Source organism: Salmo salar, chromosome 17 (genome assembly GCF_965601325.2).
Source record: "Salmo salar chromosome 17, fSalSal1, whole genome shotgun sequence".
Classification (NCBI taxonomy): Eukaryota; Metazoa; Chordata; class Actinopteri; order Salmoniformes; family Salmonidae; genus Salmo; species Salmo salar.
Genome location: NC_138307.1, coordinates 9,623,205 through 9,647,103, shown reverse-complemented (window position 1 = coordinate 9,647,103; position 23,899 = coordinate 9,623,205). Strand labels below are relative to the sequence as shown.

Genomic DNA, 23,899 nt, shown 5'->3' with positions numbered 1-23,899 from the left:
AAATGTGTTTTTGGAACACTACCCATGCAATCATGTTTTCACGTGTAGTTTCGTGTAATCACATTGCTTTACTCGTTGTCACTTTAACTTCACGCAAGATCACATGAAAAAGTGTGAACTTCATGTGGTTTTTCCATAAGGGTTAGTAACGGCTTCTTAGCGGATGAAACCAAATGTGATATTTCAGAGGAGAAGAGCAGTAGAGTGCCTAGCACCCAGCCTTGAGTGTAAGAGTTTAGCTAATTACTGTACAGCAATCTCATTCAAATTCCAGGCAAGGAAATCAGCACATTGGGCCAATGGACACACACACCCACTCATTACCAAAGTTGTCGTGGAAACAACCTAGTTCTCGCTGGCACTGGGCCCGTGTGGAAGGCCCAAAAATTGTCAAAGACTCCAGTCACCCAAGTCATAGACTGTTCTCTCTGCTACCACACGGCAAGCGGTAACGGAGCGCCAAGTCTAGGACCAAAAGGTTCCTTAACAGCTTCTACCCCCAAGCTATAAGACTGCTGAACAATTAATCAAATGGCCACCAGGACTATTTACAGTCTGGGTGAAGCCCCTTTGTTTTTACACTACTGCTACTCACTGTTTATTATCTACGCATAGTCACTTTACCCCTACCTACATGTACAAATTACCTCAACTAACCTGAGCCCCCGCACATTGACTCGGTACTGGTACCCTCTGTATATAACCTCGTTATTGTTATGTATTTATATTGTGTTACTTTCTATATGATTTTTTACTTTAGTTTATTTAGTAAATATTTTCTTAACTCTATTTCTTGAACTGCATTGTTGGTTAAGGGCTTGTAAGTAAGCATTTCACGGTAAGGTCTCCAGCTGTTGTATTCGGCGCAAGTGACAAATACAATTTGATTTGATTTGACACATAGGGGTTTGAACTAAACAAACCATTGGGGTTCTGTCTGGGGACTGTACTAGCACATTAAATGTCCCTAGCTCCACCGAGACAGCGACAGCTAGTTATGTCAACCCAAAACGTTGTTAGGAAGTCTGGTAGATATTAGATCATATTCTTCTGAATCCAGCCATACAGCGTGCAGTGTGAATTTTTTTTAATATAACACCTGTTCACATGCTGATCCAGAACCATAAACCAAGGGTTGTCAGTGCTGGTATTTTGACTGACGGGAAGAAAGCATATTACACCATCCCTATCCCACAAAGTCTTCCTCGTCTCATTTTCATACAGGGCTCAGCAGCTTCTTATGAACCCATGACCCACAGAGTTGGGGAGAGAGGAAGGGATTTGAGTTAGAGACTGACTGAGTCCACTGGTTAGAACTGGTTTTCATCTTCCTGCCCCACAGCCAAGCCCTTGATAGAAGGCTGTTTTGGGTGGGTTGTAACAGCCTTTGAATTCAGCTGCGGATTACTGGCAGCAGGAGGGTGTGTTTGGCAAAGGCGACTAGAAAAATATACTGAACCAATATCTAAACGCAACATGTAAAGTTTTGGTAGCATGTTTCATGAGCTGAAATAAAAGATCCCAGAAATGTTCCATACGCACAAAAAGCTATTTTCGCTCAAATGTTGTTTACATCCCTGTTAGTGAGTATTTCTTCTTTGCCAAGATAATCCATCCACCTGACAGGTGTGGCATATCAAGAAGCTGATTAAACAGCATGATCACTACACAGGTGCACCTTGTACTGGGGAAAATAAAAGGCCACTCTAAAATTAGCAGTTTTGTCACAGAACACAATGCCACAGATGTCTCAAGTTTTGAGGGAGTGTGCAATTGGCATGCTGACTGCAGCAATGTCCATCAGAGCTGTTGCCAGAGAATTGAATGTTCATTTCTCTACCATAAGCCGCCTCCAATGTCATTTTAGAAAATTTGGCAGTCCGTCCAACCAGCGTCACAACTGTAGACCACGTGTAACCACGCCAGCCCAGGACCTCCAATACGGCTTCTTTGCCTGCGGGATCGTCTGAGACAAGCCACCCGGACAGCTGATGAAACTGAGGAGTATTTATGTCTGTAATAAAGCATATTCTGATTGGGTGGGCCTGGCTCCCAAGTGAGCCCCTGCCAGTCATGTGAAATCCATAGATTAGGCCCTACTTTATTTATTTCAATTGACAAATTTCCTTATATGAACTTTAATTCAGTAAAATCATTGAAATTGTTGCATGTTGCGCTTATATTTTTGTTCAGTATATATTTCCAAAAGAACATGTGTGTGCTTGTGTAAAGGACGGCACACTTCCTCCTGATTCGGCCCATACCTGGCGCGAACTCGGGACCTCTGCCTTGCTAGCATACGTGACCGTCCTCCCTCAAGCGTCTTAGCCGATCGCAACACCTCAAAAGCTACCGTAGCTAACGAGACGATGCAAGCGGGACACTTAGGTCTGAGGAGTAAGTTTCACACATCCCTAAGTGCTACACTTGCTACTCTTGAAGCATTTGTAGAATAGTAGTAGTAAAGTGGAGGCTGCTGAGGGGAGGACGGCTCATAGTAATGTCTGGAACGGAGCAAATGGTATTGCATCAAACACCTGGAAACCATGTGTTTAATGTATTTGATACCATTCAACTATTCCGCTCCAGCTATTACCACAAGCCCGTCCTCCCCAATTAAGGTGCCAGCAACCTCCTGTGTAGTAAGTAGTGAAGGCAGTAGTAACGGTAGTAATAGTAATGATAGTAAAAAGGGTTGTCATAGGCTAGGCTATGGGTTAGTTTAGTGAGCTATTTTTGGGGCGGTTTGTAGGTATGGAGTATCACAGTGAGTTAGTATAGTAGGCAGGCTAGAGTGAGTACTATAGCATCAAAAGCCACAGAATGTGTTTTAAAATCACAAAATGTTTTAGTTTCAAGATTCGGAACGTTCTGCACCAGTGATTTAAATTTAGAATGTTTCAGTCTGCGTTACACCATTGAAATAAATGGGGGTACAGAAAGCTTCATGGTTTTAAAAGTAAAAATAGGAACAAATTACTGTACTGAAGCAATCTAAGATGAGAAAGTCTGCACATTTCAAAGTTGGTTTGGTGTTTGTAGCGAAAATGTTGTGGCAAATGCTAAAATCTACTATTATAGCCCATGGATCTTGTATGCAAATGTAATATGCTTTTAGTTCAAAAGCATAAATATGATCAACAATCTTCTGACAAGCAAAAGTCAGCTTGCACATTTTAACATTGGTTCCGGATTTGTATCTTATACAATTCTAGCGCAGTGGCAAGTCCAGGAATGATCCATTGTAGTTTATGGAGCCTTAATGCACATTTTAAATGGCTATAGTTGAAAAATAATTAACAGTATCAAATCTTTTTGACAAGCAATCTATGCTGAGTCAGTCTGCAAGTTTTAAAGTTGGTCCTTGAAATGCATTGGGATTAATTCCAATATGATTGTAGTATGAAAAGTATAACAGTATCAACATATTTTTTCAAGCAACCATGGAGAGCTTTTCCATGGAGAGCTGAGGCTGTGCAAGGCAATTGAACATGATTAGATCAGCTGACAGTTAAGAGCAACAGACAGTATGTATGCTTCAAATGACTCATGTCACTGTAGAGAATTTGCCTGCCAAGGGCATGATCTCGTGACAATTATGGTGTGCAATGCATCAAGAACAGCCCATTTCCCTATACAAAAGACATTATGTTATCTGACTCAGAGAGCAAATATGTTGGTCTACTATTCTGTTGTGGCAGGCTGTATTGTGTAGGGCTATATTTGGTGTGGAAGCTTTAGACTATTATTCTTATCTGAACTGGTTAGATGGGCTAGGCATGGTGTAAATATAGTCTACACAGAAGTAAAATACCAACTCTGTTTCAATATTTTTTTTCTTTAATTTGCAGTTCAATTCCACATCATTCACGTATGCCCCGCCCACCCTACTCCACCCCCCCCCCCCCCCCCCCCCAAAAAAAAAGATTGAGAAAGGACGGTTCTTTTATACCTCAATTGAAAGAACCACAGCACCACATTACACATCCTATAGTGGGTTGTCAAGCAGCACTGAATAACGTTCGATTGGAAACTTGCCTCTTTCTTTGAAGATGGCGCAAAAGCATGCATTTCGTTTAGTCTTTGCATTTCAGATCCAAGCCTGAAGAAATGTCGATGTTCGCCGGAATGAATAGAGTTTGACTAGCTCAGGTAAGGCATTTTACCATCTTTGTATCAGACAGAGCAATCAATGATGCCGTGGGTATTTCAAACAGAGGGTTGTGATGAGAGGGACGCTATATAGAGATCACAAAGGGTTTCGACCTGTGACATAGAAAAGGGGGCATGCAGAATGGTTAAAACATTGTCCCTGGCTTCCATCCAAAATATAGCGTGAATTACAAAGTTGCCTCCATCATAACAACATGGGCAAAACGTAATGTGTGCCTATTTCATCTACCACAAAAATACGGGTTCCCATCGACCTGAAAACGCCAGTGATATTATATTGTTGTTTAATTTGAATATTTATCAATATTTTGTAACATTACACAGTCATAATTCCTGCAGTGAACTGGTCCCACTGCTCACCTATTGATGGGTGTTGAGAGGAGCAACACGAGCTGCCATGTGAAGGCTTTTATTTGAGTCAATGTTGTCTCTCAAAAGTCAACTTGGCGACATCGTACAGCACAAAGAATCATACACACATTGGACTATATTGACTCATCTTTTCATAATTTGACTATATTGTTTTTCGTTTTCGACATTATAAACTACAATATGCAGATGGACTCACATATCTTAATTAAATCAGTGTCCATATGACTATAAATGACCATTGTGGAATGGTTTAAGATTGAGGATTGTCAGGGTCTGGTGTGTGCTCCGAGAGACAGACACAAGACAGGTGAGAGGCAGGGTGACAGAGCCTTGCAGCCCTGTCTGATAGCCCTTCTCCAGGCTACCTCAACACCACCAGTCCCAGGACACCTGGCCTGACACTCTGGGTCAGTAGCCCCAGATACCAGCTGACAATCGACTACAGACTGGCCCTAGACGTGTCTGTTCAGCCACCTTTCACAGTCCTGACATCTTAATTACTGGACACCTGTGAACACCTGGTGTTGGGAATGGGGTATCCTCCCTGTGTGTGTCAATTGCAGCCCTTTGTTAAAACAGCCGATCCTATATCGACCCATAGCCCCTACCCCTGGATAGGTACAGCTGTCAATAAGGTAATAGGTCCTCTTGTCTAGTGTCTTGTCATTCTGTTACCAAAAACCCACATATCTTTAAGATATTTTCTCATTTCTCTCCCTCATGAGGACGGAGGAGAATGAAAGCCCATGGAATTAACAAGTAAAGGTAGACCTACCAATTAGCTGTAGTGTTTTACTGATATCAATTTGGTTTATGATTTATTAAGTGATTCAAACAGGTCGTTCTGTTACCAAGTCAGTAACTGACAGAATGACAAAAAAACAGAATGTCTGAAACTAAACTGACTGCAATGGAAATTCATAGTAGTCACCTGCTACTGTCCTCCCTGCCAGTGGCATATATTCAGCTCGTAACTGTTTACTTTCTCTTTCTGTCACCTGGTGGTCAAACCAAGAGTGTGAAAACAGTCTGGCCACCTCTCTCTCTCTCTCTCTCTCTCTCTCTCTCTCTCCAGTTAATGTCACCTCTCTCAGCTATTACTGACACCTACCCATGAGCCCCCTCTCCTTCCATTTACTGTAACCAGCCTCTTCACTCACTGAACACTGACCGACACCGGACGTCCATGAATGTTGAAAAGTAGTTGAAATGTGGTCAGTCCAAATCTAAACCAATCATGGACAGTACAGTAAAGAAAAGTAGAGTACTGTACAGTAGCCAGGGTTGGGAAGTAACTTATTACGCATGACTCCGGACTAACATTTTCCCCTGCTGCCACTAGGATTTTCAGTTGATTGCACCAGTCCATGATTTGGTCTCACCCCAAAAACAATTGCTGCATCACACGATATATATATATATTTTTTCTATCATCTTCTAAAGTAATTTAGTGCTTTATTAAAAAGATGGTATTCAAGATGGTATTTCTTCATATTTTCATGTTGTGATTTGAATGTGCAACCTAATCCAGTGATTGTGATGCATTTTGGGTGAACAATTAGGCTGTTGTTATTTATGATTGTTAAAATAAGGCTCCAGATTTTTCTGATTTAGTTTTTTGTTCAATATAGATGAATATTCCTGCATCTTTATGTGCACTAATATTATTAGGGCTAGTTTACCACCCGAGTAAGTGCAAACTTTAGATCGCAATAAATATAATACCACTGCTAGTAGCCATGTATTAATCGAACAGTTTTGAGTCACCAATGTGACCAATTGAAGTTTTTTTTTTTACCTTTACTTATCTAGGCAAGTCAGTTAAGAACAAATTCTTATTTACAATGACAGCCTACCCCGGCCAACGCTGGGCCAATTGTGCGCCGCCCTATAGGACTTCTCACGTCTGGATGTGATGCAGCCTGGATTCGAACCAGGGCGCAGGCCCTCGCACGAGTGCAGTGGCTTAGACCGCTGCGCCACTCGCGAGCCACGAGTAGGTAGTGCATTGAGTTGTATGTTTGTTTTTAACTTGGCAATCAATGTTTTTTGTTTGTCATACTTTTTAAAGTGAAAAATCAGAGTCTTAGCGTCATTCTGTTACTGAGGAATTGCCCCTATATCTGATTTACTATTTTTTTTTAAATAGCTTGAGGCCCCTGCTGTGTGAGTCACTTCTGGTGCCAGCCTGCAGGCCCGCTACAGTAGTTGTTATGAGATATCATTTCATTCAGTCACACAGACTCAGTCACGAGGCTTAGGCTACACAAAACAGGGTTTCTCTCCCTAAGGCCACTAAAGTAGAGAGAGCTGATGTCTTGCTGCTCTCTTTTAATGCAAAACTGGAAACAAAACTGCTTGGTGAGTTTGTAGGCTAGATTAAACTGGTCCACACAAGAAGAGACATAATGCCTCTGTCACACTTTCTCTTTTGGGATAGGCTAACTAACTGGCCTCAAAAGATGACTAGCTGGAAGAGTAATAAGGCATTTTCCTTCATTCACTCCTGTATCATTTCTATTACCTCAGTCGATCCCAGACTTTTATTTTGAATCCGTAGGGAGATGTATGAGGCCCTCAGGATGTTTGTGAATGTTAACACGTTGCCATTACAACCACACACTGGAGCTGAGTCAGCCAGCCTCTCTGTCTCAGGATGAGGTGGTTTTTGCTCTGGAGCCAATGAGAGTCAGAGAGTCCTGAGACTGACATCCATTTTGGGATAAGATAGCATGAAGACTGGGTCACAGGAGGTAGACCTGATCACCACACATCCCTTGGGAGCCCATATACGTGTGACTCACTTTTCTTTCATCTCCCATCAAACAAACACAGAGCTTTGCTGTGTCCTTCCTGACCACAGATGTTATCGTGTAAATTTTCTGTCCATGCGTTGTGTGATATCTGCGACAATCAGGAAGTGGAGAGGATTTTGGTCAAATGAAAACTGCATAGTCAAATGAACGTTTCTGGGTACTTTGTAACTAAGTACAATTATTATCATGATGCAGTGAAGAACATGTGTTTGCTCTCTCCCCTGTCGTAGTATTATCGAGTGAGAAACACTGACCGATAAGTGAATCGCAAGCCAACACAAAACACCTCTCCATTTGCCCATTTGCTTGAAAATAACCTCTTGACATTTTTCTCCTCCAGCCATGTGGGCGTTGAGTCTCTATCTTCTACATGTGAGATGAGAGGTAGTAGAGTAGATTAGCCGGGTGGTATAACGTGTACTGTAAATTCCGCTCCTGCTATGGTTATTAGAGAGCCTCTCTCAATGGTGCTTAGCAGTAGCCAAAGCTACTTTTACCTTCCTCCCACATTAAGGGCTTTTGTCATGCACCACATCAAGAGGTAGATTTAAACAGTAAGGCCCGAGGGGGTGTGGCATATGGCCAATATACCACGGCTAAAGGCTGTTCTTAAGCACGACGCAACGCAGAGTGCCTGGATACAGCCCTTAGCCATGGTATATTGGCCATATATCCACAAACCCCCAAGGTGCCTTATTGTTATTATAAAATGGTTACCAACGAAATTAGAGCAGTAGAAATAAATGTTTTGTCATACTCGTGGTATACGGTCTTATATACCATGTCTGTCAGCCAATCAGCATTCAGGGCTCGAACCAACCAGTTTATAATTCTGCATATACAGAATGCATTATGTGCCATGACAATGGCAATGCAGGAGTGCTTTCTAAACAGGCCAGCACCACATGAGAGAAGAGGATAACAGAAGAGATGGAGCTTAGCGAGGCGTGTCATTGAAGATGGAGGAAGGCATTTTGACAGCAGAAACAGGACAGGGGGGATATCATCTCTCCACGGAGAGACCTCCTCCTGCTGCTGTCTCTCTCTGGAATGACTTCTACAGGCTGTGTGTGTTTGTGTTTGAGAGAGAGAGTGTGTGTGTGTCTCACTGTGTGCCAGTGTGAGTTTGCATGAGTGTGTGTTTGCATTACTGGTTGTGTGTGCGTGGGCACTGCCGGAGAGACCAGGGGCCATGTGCCAAACCCTAGCTGTGGCCCATTGTGAGACCAGCTGGTGTGTGAAGAGGGCCAGCGGTCAGTTCGGTTCCCAACCAGACTGGAGCTGAAGATGTCTATATTTTCTACTACGAAACATAATACCTGCTATGTCTATGATTGGATATAAGGCAGGAACCAGGCCCTATCTCTATATTTTTCATCTTTCTATCTCCCCCTGAATCATCTCAGTTATCTCAGAGGCACAGAGGAAACATCAACAGCTGTTGTTTGGCTTCCCTTGTCTATCTCAGCCATGCTGTTTCTGTTTTTGCCTACACCTTGAAATTACTGTCAGGATCTAGATGGATTGTTTTTATGTGAGAGGATCTGGGGTGTATGTGTATCTGTGGGGAGAGGTTCTGGGTGTTTGTGTATCTGTGGGGAGAGGATCTTGGTGTGTTCTTATGTGTTGACTTAGCTAATGTGTGCTTGATGGAGCGTTGTGTTATTGTTGTTACAGCACTGTGTTCAGGGTGTTGCTACAGCACTTCGTTCAGGCAAATGACGCTCATGCTCGCCAAGTTCAATTTGTGACTATCTGGTTTAGAGGTCGACCGATTATGATTTTTCAACGCCGATACCGATTATTGGAGGGCCAAAAGAAGCCGATACCGATTATTTAGCTGGTTTATTTTGCATAATTTTTTTCTTTTCTTTATTTGTAATAATGACAATTACAACAATACTGAATGAACACTTATTTTAACTTAATATAATACATCAATTAAATCAATTTAGCCTCAAATAAATAATGAAACATGTTCAATTTGGTTTAAATAATGCAAAAACAAAGTGTTGGAGAAGAAAGTAAAAGTGCAATATGTGCCATGTAAGAAAGCTAATGTTTAAGTTCCTTGCTCAGAGCATATGAAAGCCGGTGGTTCCTTTTAACATGAGTCTTCAATATTCCCAGGTAAGAAGTTTTAGGTTGTAGTTATTATAGGAATTATAGGACTACTTCTCTCTATACGATTTGTATTTCATATACCTTTGACTATTGGATATTCTTATAGGCACTTTAGTATTGCCAGTGTAACAGTATAGCTTCCGTCCCTCTCCTCGCTCCTCCCTGGGCTCGAACCAGGAACACATCGACAACAGCCACCCTCGAAGCAGCGTTACCCATGCAGAGCAAGGGGAACAACTACTCCAAGTCTCAGAGCGAGTGATTTTTGAAACGCTATTAGCGCGCACCCCGCTAACTAGCTAGCCATTTCAAAATCGGTTACACCAGCCTAATCTCGGGAGTTGATAGGCTTGAAGTCATAAACAGCACAATGCTTGAAGCATTGCGAAGAGCTGCTGGCAAACGCACGAAAGTGCTGTTTGAATGAATGCTTACGAGCCTGCTGGTGCCTACCATCGCTCAGTCAGACTGCTCTATCAAATCATAGACTTAATTATAACATAATAACACACAGAAATACGAGCCTTTGGTCATTAAAATGGTCGAATCCGGAAACTAGAATTTCGAAAACAAAACGTTTATTCTTTCAGTGAAATACGTAACCGTTCCGTATTTTATCTAACGGATGGCATCCCTAAGTCTAAATATTGCTGTTACATTGTACAACCTTCAATGTTATGTCATAATTAATTACAGCCTTTGTTAGGAATAAATGGACTTCACACAGTTCGCAATGAGCTAGGCAGCCCAAACTGCTGCATATACCCTGACTCCTTGGCACAAGAGAAGTGACACAATTTCCCTAGTTATAAGAAATTCATGTTAGCAGGCAATATTAACTAAATATGCAGGTTTAAAAATATATACTTGTGTATTGATTTTAAAGAAAGGCATTGATGTTTATGGTTAGGTACATTGGTGCAACGACAGTGCTTTTTCGCAAATGCGCTTGTTAAATCACCACCCGTTTGTCGAAGTAGGCTGTGATTCAATGAGAAATTAACAGGCACCGCATCGATTATATGCAATGCAGGACACGCTAGATGATAAACTAGTAATATCATCAACCATGTGTAGTTAACTAGTGATTTGTTAAGATTGATTGTTTTTTATAAGATAAGTTTAATGCTAGCTAGCAACTTACCTTGGCTTCTTGCTGCCCTCGCGTAACAGGTAGTCAGCCTGCCACGCAGGCTCTTCGTGGAGTACAATGTAAGGCAGGTGGTTAGAGCGTTGGACTAGTAACCGGAAGGTTGCAAAAACGAATCCCCGAGCTGACAAGGTAAAAATCTGTCGTTCTGCCCCTGAACAAGGCAGTTAACCCACGGTTCCTAGGCCGTCATTCAAAATAAGAATGTGTTCTTAACTGACTTGCCTAGTTAAATAAAGGTCTATATTATTATAATTTTTTTTTTAATCGGCAAATCGGTGTCCAAAATTCCGATTACCGATTGTTATGAATCGGCCATTCCGATTAATCGGTCGACCTCTAATCTGGTTGGAGAGAAAGCAGAGGACCAATTGTGTTCCTTCTGGGGCAAGATTTCTCTTTCTGATTGGAGACAGATGTGTGACCTCTGTGTCCTTATTAGGGGGGGTTTATTGGTGCAGGGATCAGTTTAGGCCAGCCAGCTTCCCACAAGGCTTTGTAGTGGGGGATATATAGTCAGTGCCAGTGGAGATGTCAGTTCAGTCATGGTGTTTTTTGCTTAAAAACAAGGTTTGGGAAGCCCAATGATTTTTTTTTCTCCATGCCATACTAATTCCACTCAAATCCTGCTTTTGAAATGGAGGGCTAGCTTTAGTAGCCTAGCTTAAGCACTATTGAGTTGAACAAAGAAAAGAGGCCCACATCTCTCTTCAGAATACTGCCAGTGGGTTACCCAGTGGAATTTCAATTCATTACCTTTATTTCCCCCCTTTCAGTAGTGTTTCCCTTTTCCTTTCTGTGCCCCAAGGCAGATTATTTCAGTTTAACCTTCCGTGTCATTCACGCTAGCTGCACTGCACTGGCTCACCGGTGGTGATGGAAAGACCCTTTGAAGATGTACTTTGTGGGGGTAAAGTCCTGAGAGAGAGGCTGGGGCTTGGTGGATCCCTGCCTGGCCCTGCCCTGCGCAAGCTCTTGCTCTGAGGGGGAATCAGCCCTCTGACTCTTCAAACCCCCTAAACTCATAATTACGAAACTAGGTTCTGGCAACACTTAACCTAGTCTACATGTTTGAACTCACATCTACTCTTAACTTAGACCTGTATCTTTTTTTTCTCCTTCTGCTCGCTCTCTCTTCTCTCTTTCTCTCTCCTCTTTCTCTTCTTTTTCTCTTTCTCCTCTCTCTCTTTCTCCTCTCTCTCTTTCTCTCTCACACTCTGAACTCTGACTCTCTGTGTCTGTCTGTCATAGCTTAATACTTAGCTGTGATGGCTCAGTCTCTACCGCTGCTGTTCGAAAACATTAAGGCTCCGTTTAGTCTAAAAAAAGGCTCCAGGGGCCAATTCCACTACAAATGGGAGAAACGTCAACAATTAGCGAGTGCTGGTGTGAGAGCTACGATTAGCATTCTGCATTTGCGTGCCACAGCCTGTGTTTACATTTACCTGCTATTATAATGACTGCTACTGTTCTTGTTCATTTGGTTATCCAATATGTTCCCTCCATTGGGAAAGCTAGTTGACAGGGTGGTAAGAATTGCCTGCAGCTGCAAAAGAACGTGGCACAGTGGTGAATGGAGAAGAACATACCAATATTTTCTGTGGAAAAAGGGCACACCAATTATGTTTTTGCTCAAAAACACATCACGTTACCTCAGGTTTCACTTCACAAACAGGTCCCACTGTGGATGATGATGATTAAGCCTTTTCTACTGTGTGAAAAACACAGTCTGTCTGTTTTGTGTTCACTGTGGTACGTGGGAGAGGTCCAGCACAGCTCCCCAACCCCTCTGCCCCTGCCCATAGAGAATGTAAACAGACATGACTTAACCTAACCAACTCAGGGCCACACTGCTGTCAAAACTACAGTCAACCTCTACAGGATCAAAGAGTGAATACGAGTATAGATGGAAGGACAGAGTGGATTATTATTCAAATGTTCCCTATTGCTTGGTAAAGCAGGAATCAGCACCTTCTATTTTAAATAGAAAGTTCTGACAAGGGCAGGATACAGCCGAGAGAGAGAAAGGCTTTCATGTCTCAAAAGTAAAAGACAGTCCAGTTCCGTTCGAACTTCAAAGCGGAGAAAGAAGGGCAGGAAGGAAGCATTTTCAACAAGGGAGATGTGTCCATCCTGGTCTTTGTAGTGTTTCTTATATCTCTCTGTCCACGACACTGTGGAAATCTAATTAGCATAATACAACAATCCCTATCAAAATCTGTCTGTTTAAGCTAGAGATATCTGTTGTTTTTTTGTTGTTGCATGGGCTGCATCTAATCCACCGCATCCACTAATGTCGGCCTTCCGCATCTGCGGTGGAAGGCGGGAAAGCTACAGCAGTGTTTGTCAGACCAGGAGACATCTCTTCTCATGAAAACGTCTTTAGTGTCCGAACAGTTTGGGCTACACACTACACCCACAAGCCTCACAAAACTCGTCTGTAGGTAGCCTGGTACCAGTTAAAACATTTTTATGGAAGTACTTTAGTGCCAAAAAAAGGGGCTAAATATGGGTATATTAAAAAATTGTAAGATATATAGGACACTTAAAAACATTTTTATTTAACCTTTCTTTAATGATTTAATTTATTTACAATGATGGCCTACTCCGGCCAAACCCAGACGAAGCTGGGCCAATTGTGAACCGCCCTATGGGACTCCCAATCACGGCCAGATGTGTTACAGCCTGGATTCAAACCAGGGCTGTAGTGACACCTTTTGCACTGAGATGCAGTGCTTTAGACCGCTGCGCCACTCGGGAGCCCTAACTTCCTTTTGATGTTTTTTTTTTTACTATCTGTTTTGCCATGTATGATTATGTTATTTATTGCATGTCTATGGGCTAATAGCGTTAAGGGCAAATTCAATGTTTCATCAAATATATTTTATTTATATATTAATTTTTTTACAGGGATTCTAAATCCAGATAGCTAAATATTCCTTAGTATGACCTTAAAATAATTCCATATGTTAGCTTAGTAGAAACCTGGGACCTTAGGGGGTTAAGCTATTATAGTGCTTACACTTACGGATACATTGTATTGTACGAATTGGTGCGGTACTACTGAAGTTCATCATCCACTTTATTGTATGAAAATGTGCTATACTAATAACGTTTTACCTCTTTAGGCCTCATCCTGAGCACTGCCAGGTCGGCCTCTAGGGATCGCTGACGGGACCGGACCCCAGCTGCACCCGTCATGACTCCCAAGTCCTCCACCATGACCCCAACCATGAAGCAGTGGAGGCAGCTGGTTCTGGTGGTGATGCTGGCCTGGCTCCTCATCTTCCTGGCCCTGCTCTCCCACTTCCTGGACCCCCGGGATGTGGATCTCCGCTCGCCCTCCTCGCTCACCCACCCCGAGACCCGCCGTCTGGCCTCCATCCAGGGTAGTCCATCGGGCATCAGGGCTTCTACTCTTGAGGTGTCATCCTCATCTTCCCCCGCCAACCAGGATCCCAGCCACAGCCGACAGGGAAAACAGGAGGCCCTGGAGCTGAGCCAGAATGGTGTCTCGGTGGTCTGGATAAAGGTGAGCGACCAGGAGGAGGGGGTGGATCAGGAAAGGGAAGAGAAGATAAGGAGGGAGAGACTGAGAAGGACGAGGAGGAAAGGGAGCATGTCCAGGGCTGAGCAGTGGGGCAGAGACGGCTACTATTTATCCCAGTCCAAGGCAGTGGTCCAGCAGCTGCGAAGGGGCATTGCCTCAGCGGGAATGCTCGCTCCACACCTGCAGAAGTCCATGAGGGACTACCTGAATCTCAACAGGCACCATGTGGCCTACAGGGGGCTGCGCAGGGGTAGGCAGAGCGGGAGGGAGGTACTCTGTGAACTGAAGAAGCAGGCCAGGTTGAGGACACTGGATGGGACAGAGCAACCCTTCTCTGGGCTGGCCTGGGACAGGCTAGTGCCCCCACGACCTCTGGAGCAGCTTTGGGGCCAGGGGTCAAAGTTCAAGTCGTGTGCGGTGGTCACCTCGGCCGGGGCTATCCTCAACTCTTCCCTAGGGAGAGAAATTGGTGAGTGCTGTAGGACAGGTGTTACACATTTCTCCAAACATCGGCAGTATTTATAACGTAACTGTTAGCTCCAATGTAAATAAAGGCACTACTGGTACAAATCCAGACGGAAGTAAAGCTCAAACTAGATTTATTAAACCCAGCAGGATGTTGCAGCTGCATAACACAACATACAAGTCACACAATCACATATTTATACCTTCCAACTGGGCAAAGTCATCTCCTTGTATGTCTAAGATGAACAGATTCTCTGTTGCTGGGCAGGAACTAAGTCTGTTCTTGGTAGTGTCTTGGCCCGGCCTGAACCCAGAACTTTCGTGTTTGTGTGAGTGATAAGGCTTCAGTTGGAGTGTTGTTGGGTTGGGACCCTTTTGCCCCCCCCCCCCCCCCAGAGGTCTCGTCTCTATTCAACTGTTGTCCTCACCTCGATGTTGACTTCCACATCTCTATTGATTCTAGTTCCATTGAGACTAACCTAGTTTATCAGGTACTGAGGCTCCACTGAGGCTCCCTTTAACTACATCCTTAAAAAATATTTACAGGAAAGGAAGAACATGTCTGGACAGACAGACACTTTCTGTACTTCAAATCAAACTTTATTTGTCACATGCGCCGAATAAAACAAGTGTAGACTTTAACGTGAAATTCTTACTTCACTGCAATATTGCACACAAGCTTCAAAATCCTAAGTAATAACAAGTTAGTACTACTAATCAGACTGATTATACAGGTATACAAGTTATTACAACTAATTGGCTGATTGTCAGACTAGATTTCATCACTGCATAAGTGTATTGCTTTGGTAGGTTTGATTTACCCTTAAAATTTAACTAGCCTCTACCCTTACAGTGCATAAGAGCTCTGATGCTGGGAAGTTCCTCACACCTATAGAAATCGCTCCGCATTCAGTGCACGTGAATGGGAACGCTGGCTTACTCTACGGGATCTGTAGACCACTCTACTTTGTATTCATTCAGTAGCCTTTCATGTTGATAGCATCAGATTGGCTTGTCACTCCCCATGTATCTGTTCATTTGATGTGATGAGTAGCCTGCATGTCCTTGAAATGAGGAAGAAGAGCCGTGACAGTAATGCAGGCACCTTTTATAAATGAGACTTCTGCCGGTAAGATAAGACCTCCAAAGAAAAGGGTTTGCTGCTCTCTAGTGTTGGAGTTTGGTTATTGACTCATAAGCATCACGATAAGCATAATATTATAGTTTACCTGAACAAAAATATAAACGAAACATGCAAAAATTTCAAAGGTTTTACTGATTTACAGTTCATATAAGGAAATCGGGCAATTGAAATAAATTCATGAGGCCCTAATCTATGGATTTCACATCACTGGGAATACAGACACCTTAAAAATAAAAAGGTTGTGGCGTGGATCAGAAAACCAGTTAGTATCTGGTTTGACCACCATTTGCCTCATGCAGCACAACACATCTCCTTCGCATAGAGTTGATTGTGGCCTGTGGAATGTTGTCCCACACCTCTTCAATGGCTGTGCTGGATATTGGCTGGAACACGCTGTCGTACACGTCGGTCCAGAGCATTCCAAACATGCTCAATGAGGGACCTGTCTGGTGAGTATACAGGCCATGGAAGAACTGAGATGTTTTCAGCTTCCCGGAATTGTGTACAGATCCTTTCGACATGGGACCATGCATTATCATGCTGAAACATGAGGTGATGGTGGCGGATGAATGGCACGACAATGGGCCTCAGGATCTCATCACGGTATTTCTGTGCATTCAAATTGCCATTGATAAAATGCAATTGTGTTCGTTTTCCATACCATAACCCCACCTCCACCATGGGGCACTCTGTTCACAACGTTGACATCAGCAAACCGCTCGCCCACACGACGCCAAACACGCTGTCTGCCATCTGCCCGGTACAGTTGCCAAGAGAGTGCATAGCTGTCATCAAAGCAAAGGGTGGCTACTTTTAAGAATCTCAAAAATAAAATATATTTTGATTTGTTTAACACCATTTTGGTTACTGCGTGATTCCATAGTTTTGATGTCTTCACTATTATTATACAATGTAGAAAATAGTAAAAATAAAGAAAACCCCTGGAATGAGTAGGTGTGTGTAAACTTTTGACTGGTACTGTGTTATATATATAATATATTATATTATATTATATTATATACAGTGGGGAGAACAAGTATTTGATACACTGCCGATTTTGCAGGTTTTCCTACTTACAAAGCATGTAGAGGTCTGTAATTTTTATCATAGTTACACTTCAACTGTGAGAGACGGAATCTAAAACTAAAACCCAGAAAATCACATTGTATGATTTTTAAGTAATTAATTTGCATTTTATTGCATGACATAAGTATTTGATACATCAGAAAAGCAGAACTTAATATTTGGTACAGAAACCTTTGTTTGCAATTACAGAGATCATATGTTTCCTGTAGTTCTTGACCAGGTTTGCACACACTGCAGCAGGGATTTTGGCCCACTCCTCCATACAGACCTTCTTCAGATCCTTCAGGTTTCGGGGCTGTCGCTGGGCAATACAGACTTTCAGCTCCCTCCAAAGATTTTCTATTGGGTTCAGGTCTGGAGACTGGCTAGGCCACTCCAAGACCTTGAGATACTTCTTACGGAACCACTCCTTAGTTGACCTGGCTGTGTGTTTCGGGTCGTTGTCATGCTGGAAGACCCAGCCACGATCCATCTTCAATGCTCTTACTGAGGGAAGGAGGTTGTTGGCCAAGATCTCATGATACATGGCCCCATCCATCCTCCCCTCAATACGGTGCAGTCGCCTTCCATGTGGCTCAGTTGGTAGAGCATGGTGTTTCCAACGCCAGCATGGTGTGTGCAACGCCAGGGTTGTGGGTTCGATTCCCACGGGGGGCCAGTACAAAAAAATTAAAATAGAAAAAATGCATGAAATGTATGTATTCACTACTGTAAGTCGCTCTGGATAAGAGCGTCTGCTAAATGACTAAAATGTAAATGTAAGAATGTCCTGTCCCCTTTGCAGAAAAGCATCCCCAAAGAATGATGTTTCCACCTCCATGCTTCACGGTTAGGATGGTGTTCTTGGGGTTGTACTCATCCTTCTTCTTCCTCCAAACATGGCGAGTGGAGTTTAGACCAAAAAGCTCTATTTTTGTCTCATCAGACCACATGACCTTCTCCCATTCCTCCTCTGGATCATCCAGATGGTCATTGGCAAACTTTAGACGGGCCTGGACATGCGCTGGCTTGAGCAGGGGGACCTTGCGTGCGCTGCAGGATTTTAATCCATGACGGCGTAGTGTGCTACTAATGGTTTTCTTTGAGACTGTGGTCCCAGCTCTCGTGTAGTTCTGGGCTGATCCCTCACCTTCCTCATGATCATTGATGCCCCACGGGGTGAGATCTTGCATGGAGCCCAGACCGAGGGTGATTCACCGTCATCTTGAACTTCTTCCATTTTCTAATAATTGCGCCAACAGTTGTTGCCTTCTCACCAAGCTGCTTGCCTATTGTCCTGTAGCCCATCCCAGTCTTGTGCAGGTCTACAATTTTATCCCTGATGTCCTTACACAGCTCTCTGGTCTTGGCCATTGTGGAGAGGTTGGAGTCTGTTTGAGTGTGTGGACAGTGTCTTTTATACAGGTAATGAGTTCAAACAGGTGCAGTTAATACAGGTAATGAGTGGAGAACAGGAGGGGTTCCTAAAGAAAAACTAACATGTCTGTGAGAGCCGGAATTCTTACTGGTTGGTAGGTGATCAAATACTTATGTCATGCAATAAAATGCAAATTAATTACTTAAAAATCATACAATGTGATTTTTCTGGATTTTTGTTTTAGATTCCGTCTCTCACAGTTGAAGTGTACCTATGATAAAAATTACAGACCTCTACATGCTTTGTAAGTAGGAAACACTGCCGATTTTGCAGGTTATCAAATACTTGTTCTCCCCACTGTGTGTGTGTGTGTGTGTGTGTATATATGTAATGTGTGTGTGTGTGTGTGTGTGTGTGTGTGTGTGTGTGTGTGTGTGTGTGTGTGTGTGTATATATATATATAAGTACAAACTATTGAATGAGACAAACGTTTTTGAGAAGATAATTATAAAAATACACATTTCTTTTCATTTTAGTAAGAAATGAAAATGCAATGAAATGAAGGTTATTTGTTTATGTAAAAATGAAAATGTGAAATTCTTGGGGGAAAAGTCCCCAGAAATTCTGCCTGAAAAAATGTGGTCCCCACTGAAAAAGTTTAAATACCACTGCACTCGAGGGAGACATTCACTAACAACATTACTTATGCTTGTAGACAAGCATGCCATTTTCATGGTACTGTTGGGCTGATGCATTCAGCTTATGTCTATACCCTGTACTCAGATTCCCATGAGGCTGTGCTTCGCTTCAACGCTGCTCCTACAGAGGGCTATGAGAATGACGTGGGCAACAAGACCACTATCCGCATTATCAACTCTCAGGTAGGTCCCCCACTTCTCCTCCTGTGACTTTTCTTTAGTACCTCCTATTGATTGACAGTGGAATCACTGCCTCACTGCCTTTATGAAAATGATTTGAGTTGATCTAGAGCTGAGTGAAACCGCTAGTCAGAACACTAAGACAGGCTATCCCAGCACTTCTACGCTTATCTAGTCAATCATTGAGGATCCACCTATCATTGGGAGATGACACGTTGGCGTATGGTATCTGTGCATGTGGACTGTAGGTGAGATGTACTCGTATTGCTTGCCTCATATTACATTTAGCCTGGGGTTCTGGAGAGCTATCAGTACAGCAATCAGTAATTTGTCTCCCTGCAGATACTTGCCCGGCCCAGGCATCACTTCACCACCAGCTCTTTGTATAAGGGTATGACACTGGTGGCCTGGGATCCTGCACCGTACTCTGTGGACCTGCCCAGGGTAGGTCTCTCTGCTCTCTCTCACTGTCAGTCACGCGATGTAGTGTGTGTGTGTGTGTGTGTGTGTGTGTGTGTGTGTGTGTGTGTGTGTGTGTGTGTGTGTGTGTGTGTGTGTGTGTGTGTGTGTGTCATTAATGACTTCTTAATCATCTCCTGGTTCATCTTAGGGAAAGTCTGGTGCAGAGTGAGTCAGCAAACATCACTGTTGTGGGCTTAAGCAAAACACTTAACACCCTACAATTGTTCCAGGAGCGCTGCACTGCAGCTGACCCACTGCTTCCAGCCCCTCTGGTGGTGTGTCTTGTGAGAGAGCGTCAACACAAATTTCCATTCTAAATGGACAACAAAGTGCCTCATATTTTATAAAAGTCATCTTAAGGTTTTTACTGAATAATTCAGAAAGTGTCAGTGTGTTTAGATTCAGGTTACTGGTGTGTAGCTTACACAGGCCCCTTCCTGAGATCCTGTTAGCGGTAGTGGTCATGGTAACATTTAGCAGAGGCTTTTCTCCAGTGCAGCTAACAGTCAGTTAACCAACTGTGTGAATGCGCTCTATGGTGACAGTGCTGTCTTCAGCCTTTTGATTAATGTGGGTCACGTGTCAATCTCCAGATGTCAGGAAACATGATGACCAACTGGGTGGTAATGAGGAAAAGCTGAACGATACGGACAGATCTTCTGTAGTTTTCCACTGACTTTTGTCTTACTCAGTCCTGGTGAGGTGGGGGAAATAGTTTTGTAGCGTATTAGTGTTCATCAACAGGCTATAAGCTCTGGAGATGCTCCATCTTCTTTTAAAGTAGTTTGACAAATTGCTGTTACATTTTCCAAAGTAAGTGTGAAAGGGAATTCTTCCGAGTTCTTTAAGACAATTTGTCGAGATAGGATTTGTTAGTCTATTCAGTTGAAATAGATGGTAGCTAAGATCAGTCACAACAGAACAAAAACAAATAACATTCTTCTTAAGAAAACACAAATTTAGGCCTTGTCAGTTTGTTAGAATTTCCTCCTCTTTTGACACACAGTTCAGTAGGCAAACTTTGTTGAACGTTGCAAGTAGAAATGTCATTAATAGAGCAGACACAATTCCTTATTTTACATGTCAGAGAGGCATGTTTGTTCTACATAAAATATTTACATCTGAACATTTCGCAACTTTGTGCCCTGCAGAACGTATGTATGCGGTGCCTTCGGAAAGTATTCAGACCCCTTGATTTTTTCCACATTTTGTTACGTTACAGCCTTATTCTAAAATGTATTAAATTGTTTTTTTCCCCTCATCAATCTACACACAATACCCCATAATGACAAAGCAAAAAGAGGTTTTCAGAAATGTTTGCACATTGCTTACAAATAAAAACCATATCACATTTACGTCAGTATTCAGACCCTTTACTCTGTGGAATAACCTTTGGCAGCGATTACAGCATCAAGTCTTCTTGGGTATGACTCTACAAGCTTGGCACACCTGTATTTGGGGAGTTTCTCCCATTCTTCTCTGCAGATCCTCTCAAGCTCTGTCAGGTTGGATGGGGAGCGTTGCTGTACAGCTATTTTCAGGCCTCTCCGGAGATGTTCGATCAGGTTCAAGTCCGGGCTCTGTCTGGACCATTCAAAGACTTTCAGGGACTTGTCCCAAAGCCACTCCTGCATTGTCTTGCCTGTGTGCTTAGTGTCATTTTCCTGTTGGGAGGTGAACCTTCACCCCAGTCTGAGGTCCTGAATGCTCTCGGGCAGGTTCATCAAGGATCTCTCTGTACTTTGCTCTGCTCATCTTTGCCTTGATCCTGACTAGTCTCCCAGTCCCTGCTGCTGAAAAACATCCCCACAGCATGATGCTGCCTCCACCATGCTTCACCGTAGGGATGGTGCCAGGTTTTCTCCAGACGTGACGCTTGGCAGAGTCTTTACGTGCCTTTTGGCCAGCTCTAGGAAGCCTTGGTGATTGCAAACTTCTTCCATTTAAGAATGATGGAGGCCACTGTGTTCTTGGGGACCATCAATGCTGCAGAAATGTTTTGGTACACTTCCCCAGATTTGTGCCTCGACACAATCCTGTTTCGGAGCTCTACGGACAACTATTTCAACCTCGATTTTGCTCTGACATGCACTGTCAACTGTGGGACCTTATATAGACAGGTGTGTGCCTTTCCAAATCATGTCAAATCAATTGAATTCACCACAGGTGGACTCCAGTCACGTTGTAGAAACATCTCAAGTATCATAGCAAAGGGTCTGAATACTTATGTAAATAAGGTATTTTCTGTTTTTAAGGTTTAATACATTTGCTAGAATTTCCAAAAAAATAAAATCACCACGTTTTCACCTTGTCATTATGGGGCATTGTGTGTAGATTGCTGAGGAAAATGTTTTATTTAATCCATTTTAGAATAAGGCTGTAATGTAACAATATGTGAAAAAAGTTGTGTTTTTTCCCGAAGGCACGCTATATGGAGAACAATGTAATAATGTGTTTTACATGACCTCTGCTGTCTGCCACACACATTGGCATGGCATTAGTTAAAATACAGATTGGACACACACACACACACATTCATAAGGCCAATGATCAAGGGCTGCATGTTAATCAAGTTATTCTAATGGAATCCACTTTGAAAATGAAAGCCATTGTTTGCATGTGTGTGTGTTTGTGTGTGCACATGCATGCATGCGTGTTTGCGCTATAGCCTGCTGTACTACATGCACCCAATTTTGTACGGATGGTTGAACACACTCACTGGGACTTTACCAAGACATTTGCTCCAGACCCAGAATACATTTGAAACTAATTACTGTTCTTTATCTGATGCTTAAAAGGCATAATATACTCAGTTTTGCCTCATGTTATCCTGACTGTTTGAAGAACCAGAGAGTTAACACGGTATCTGTCACCTAGCAGCTTAATGTTACTGGGCGTCAGAACAAAGGCTGCTATTTTCACTCTGCGGTCAAAGCATCCCCACGTTTATTGAGCAGATTACCTCTGTCAAATTCTGGCACCATGTTCCCCATTTAGTGCCCTTGTACTGTAGGGAATAGGGTGCCATGTGGATGCAAAATGAGATTAACTTCCAGAACAGAGAGTTAATTAAAGCATAACTGCTGTGGTCATTCATCAATCCCTCCATTATACCTGCTATGGGAGTGGGGGAATGAGTATTGGTTTAACAAACCTTGACTTTAAAAGGTTGGGTCTCGTCATATTTTCAAGGGAAATATCCGTGCCTGACTTTGTTCCCTGAATTATAGATTTAACGGACTCTTGTGTAAGCAGTGGCGTATGAAAGGAACATGTATTTATACAACATTTTAGCTCGGGGCGTTGGGATTCCTGTGGTGACGTTGTGAGTCAGTCAGTATGGTGGTGATGAATTCAAGCAAACCTGCATCACAATATTGGCACAATAGCTGTAACATTTGAACATACATTCTTTCCCGTAGTCAAACCAAAATACTAATACTAACTTTAGCAGGTACATTAGCAGGTAGACTGCTCCGTAGCAGGCTGCTGTGCTACCGGAGCCATTTCATTTAACAAAGACACCATGTCAACACTGCAGTGGCAGCAGTGAGTCTGACACTTGGCAGATGCTGTCATGATTTGTGCTGACCCAGAGTAGCAGCGTTCTATGTCAGATAGCGTAAAGAAAGATGCTTGGTGCTGACTGAAGTGTCCTCTCCTCTTCTCTTCAGTGGTACAGGAACCCAGACTATGACCTGTTCACCCCGTACGAAGAACGCCGGCGGCTCCACCCCACACAACCGTTCTACGTCCTCCACCCCAAGTTCATCTGGCAGCTGTGGGACGTGATCCAGGGGAACACCCAGGAGAACATCCAGCCTAACCCCCCATCCTCTGGGTTCATAGGTGGGCATGCGCCTCTGGTCATCCACCCGGGCACCCACCCATCCATTTATCTGTTTGACCGCTGTGTCTGAAATGGTACCCCGTTCCCTATGACGGGAACACTCTTCAGCCAACGTGCATGGAATTCACAAAACTTGATTAACTATTGAGATGAAGCACATACTGCAGGCCTAGTTCAGAACACATATGGTGGTCTCCTTGGTTCAATGAGACAAGCAGGCTTTAAGTAAATGGCAGCCAGAAGGATGCATGCGAGTGAGATCTGCGATTGCTCAAAGGTAAAAATAAAACAACAAAGAGCTTTATTGTTATTCCGTGTGTGTTCAACCTCAGTATCTATTTACAAGGTTACACAGTCAAGAGGGCACAGGTGCTCAATAACAATTGGCATTCCAGGAAGTCAATTATCGATTTTCTAAGCAAATACACATGTTCAAGGTAGCCTGGTGAGTAGGAGCGTTGGGCCAGTAACC

At 43.1% G+C, this 23,899-nt stretch overlaps 1 protein-coding gene across 1 annotated transcript in view; it reads left to right on the top strand.

Moving 5' to 3' along the window:
- The first annotated feature begins 3,934 nt into the window (after positions 1–3,934).
- LOC106575252 (beta-galactoside alpha-2,6-sialyltransferase 2) overlaps positions 3,935–23,899 on the top strand; it is a 25,814-nt gene continuing 5,849 nt past the window's right edge. Inside the window, exons 1-5 of the mRNA XM_014151646.3 lie at positions 3,935–4,152; positions 13,764–14,654; positions 19,021–19,118; positions 19,458–19,559; positions 23,252–23,426. Coding sequence (XP_014007121.1) covers positions 13,835–14,654; positions 19,021–19,118; positions 19,458–19,559; positions 23,252–23,426 — 1,195 coding nt within the window. The 5' untranslated portion in view covers positions 3,935–4,152; positions 13,764–13,834. The remainder of the gene's footprint in view (positions 4,153–13,763; positions 14,655–19,020; positions 19,119–19,457; positions 19,560–23,251; positions 23,427–23,899) is intronic.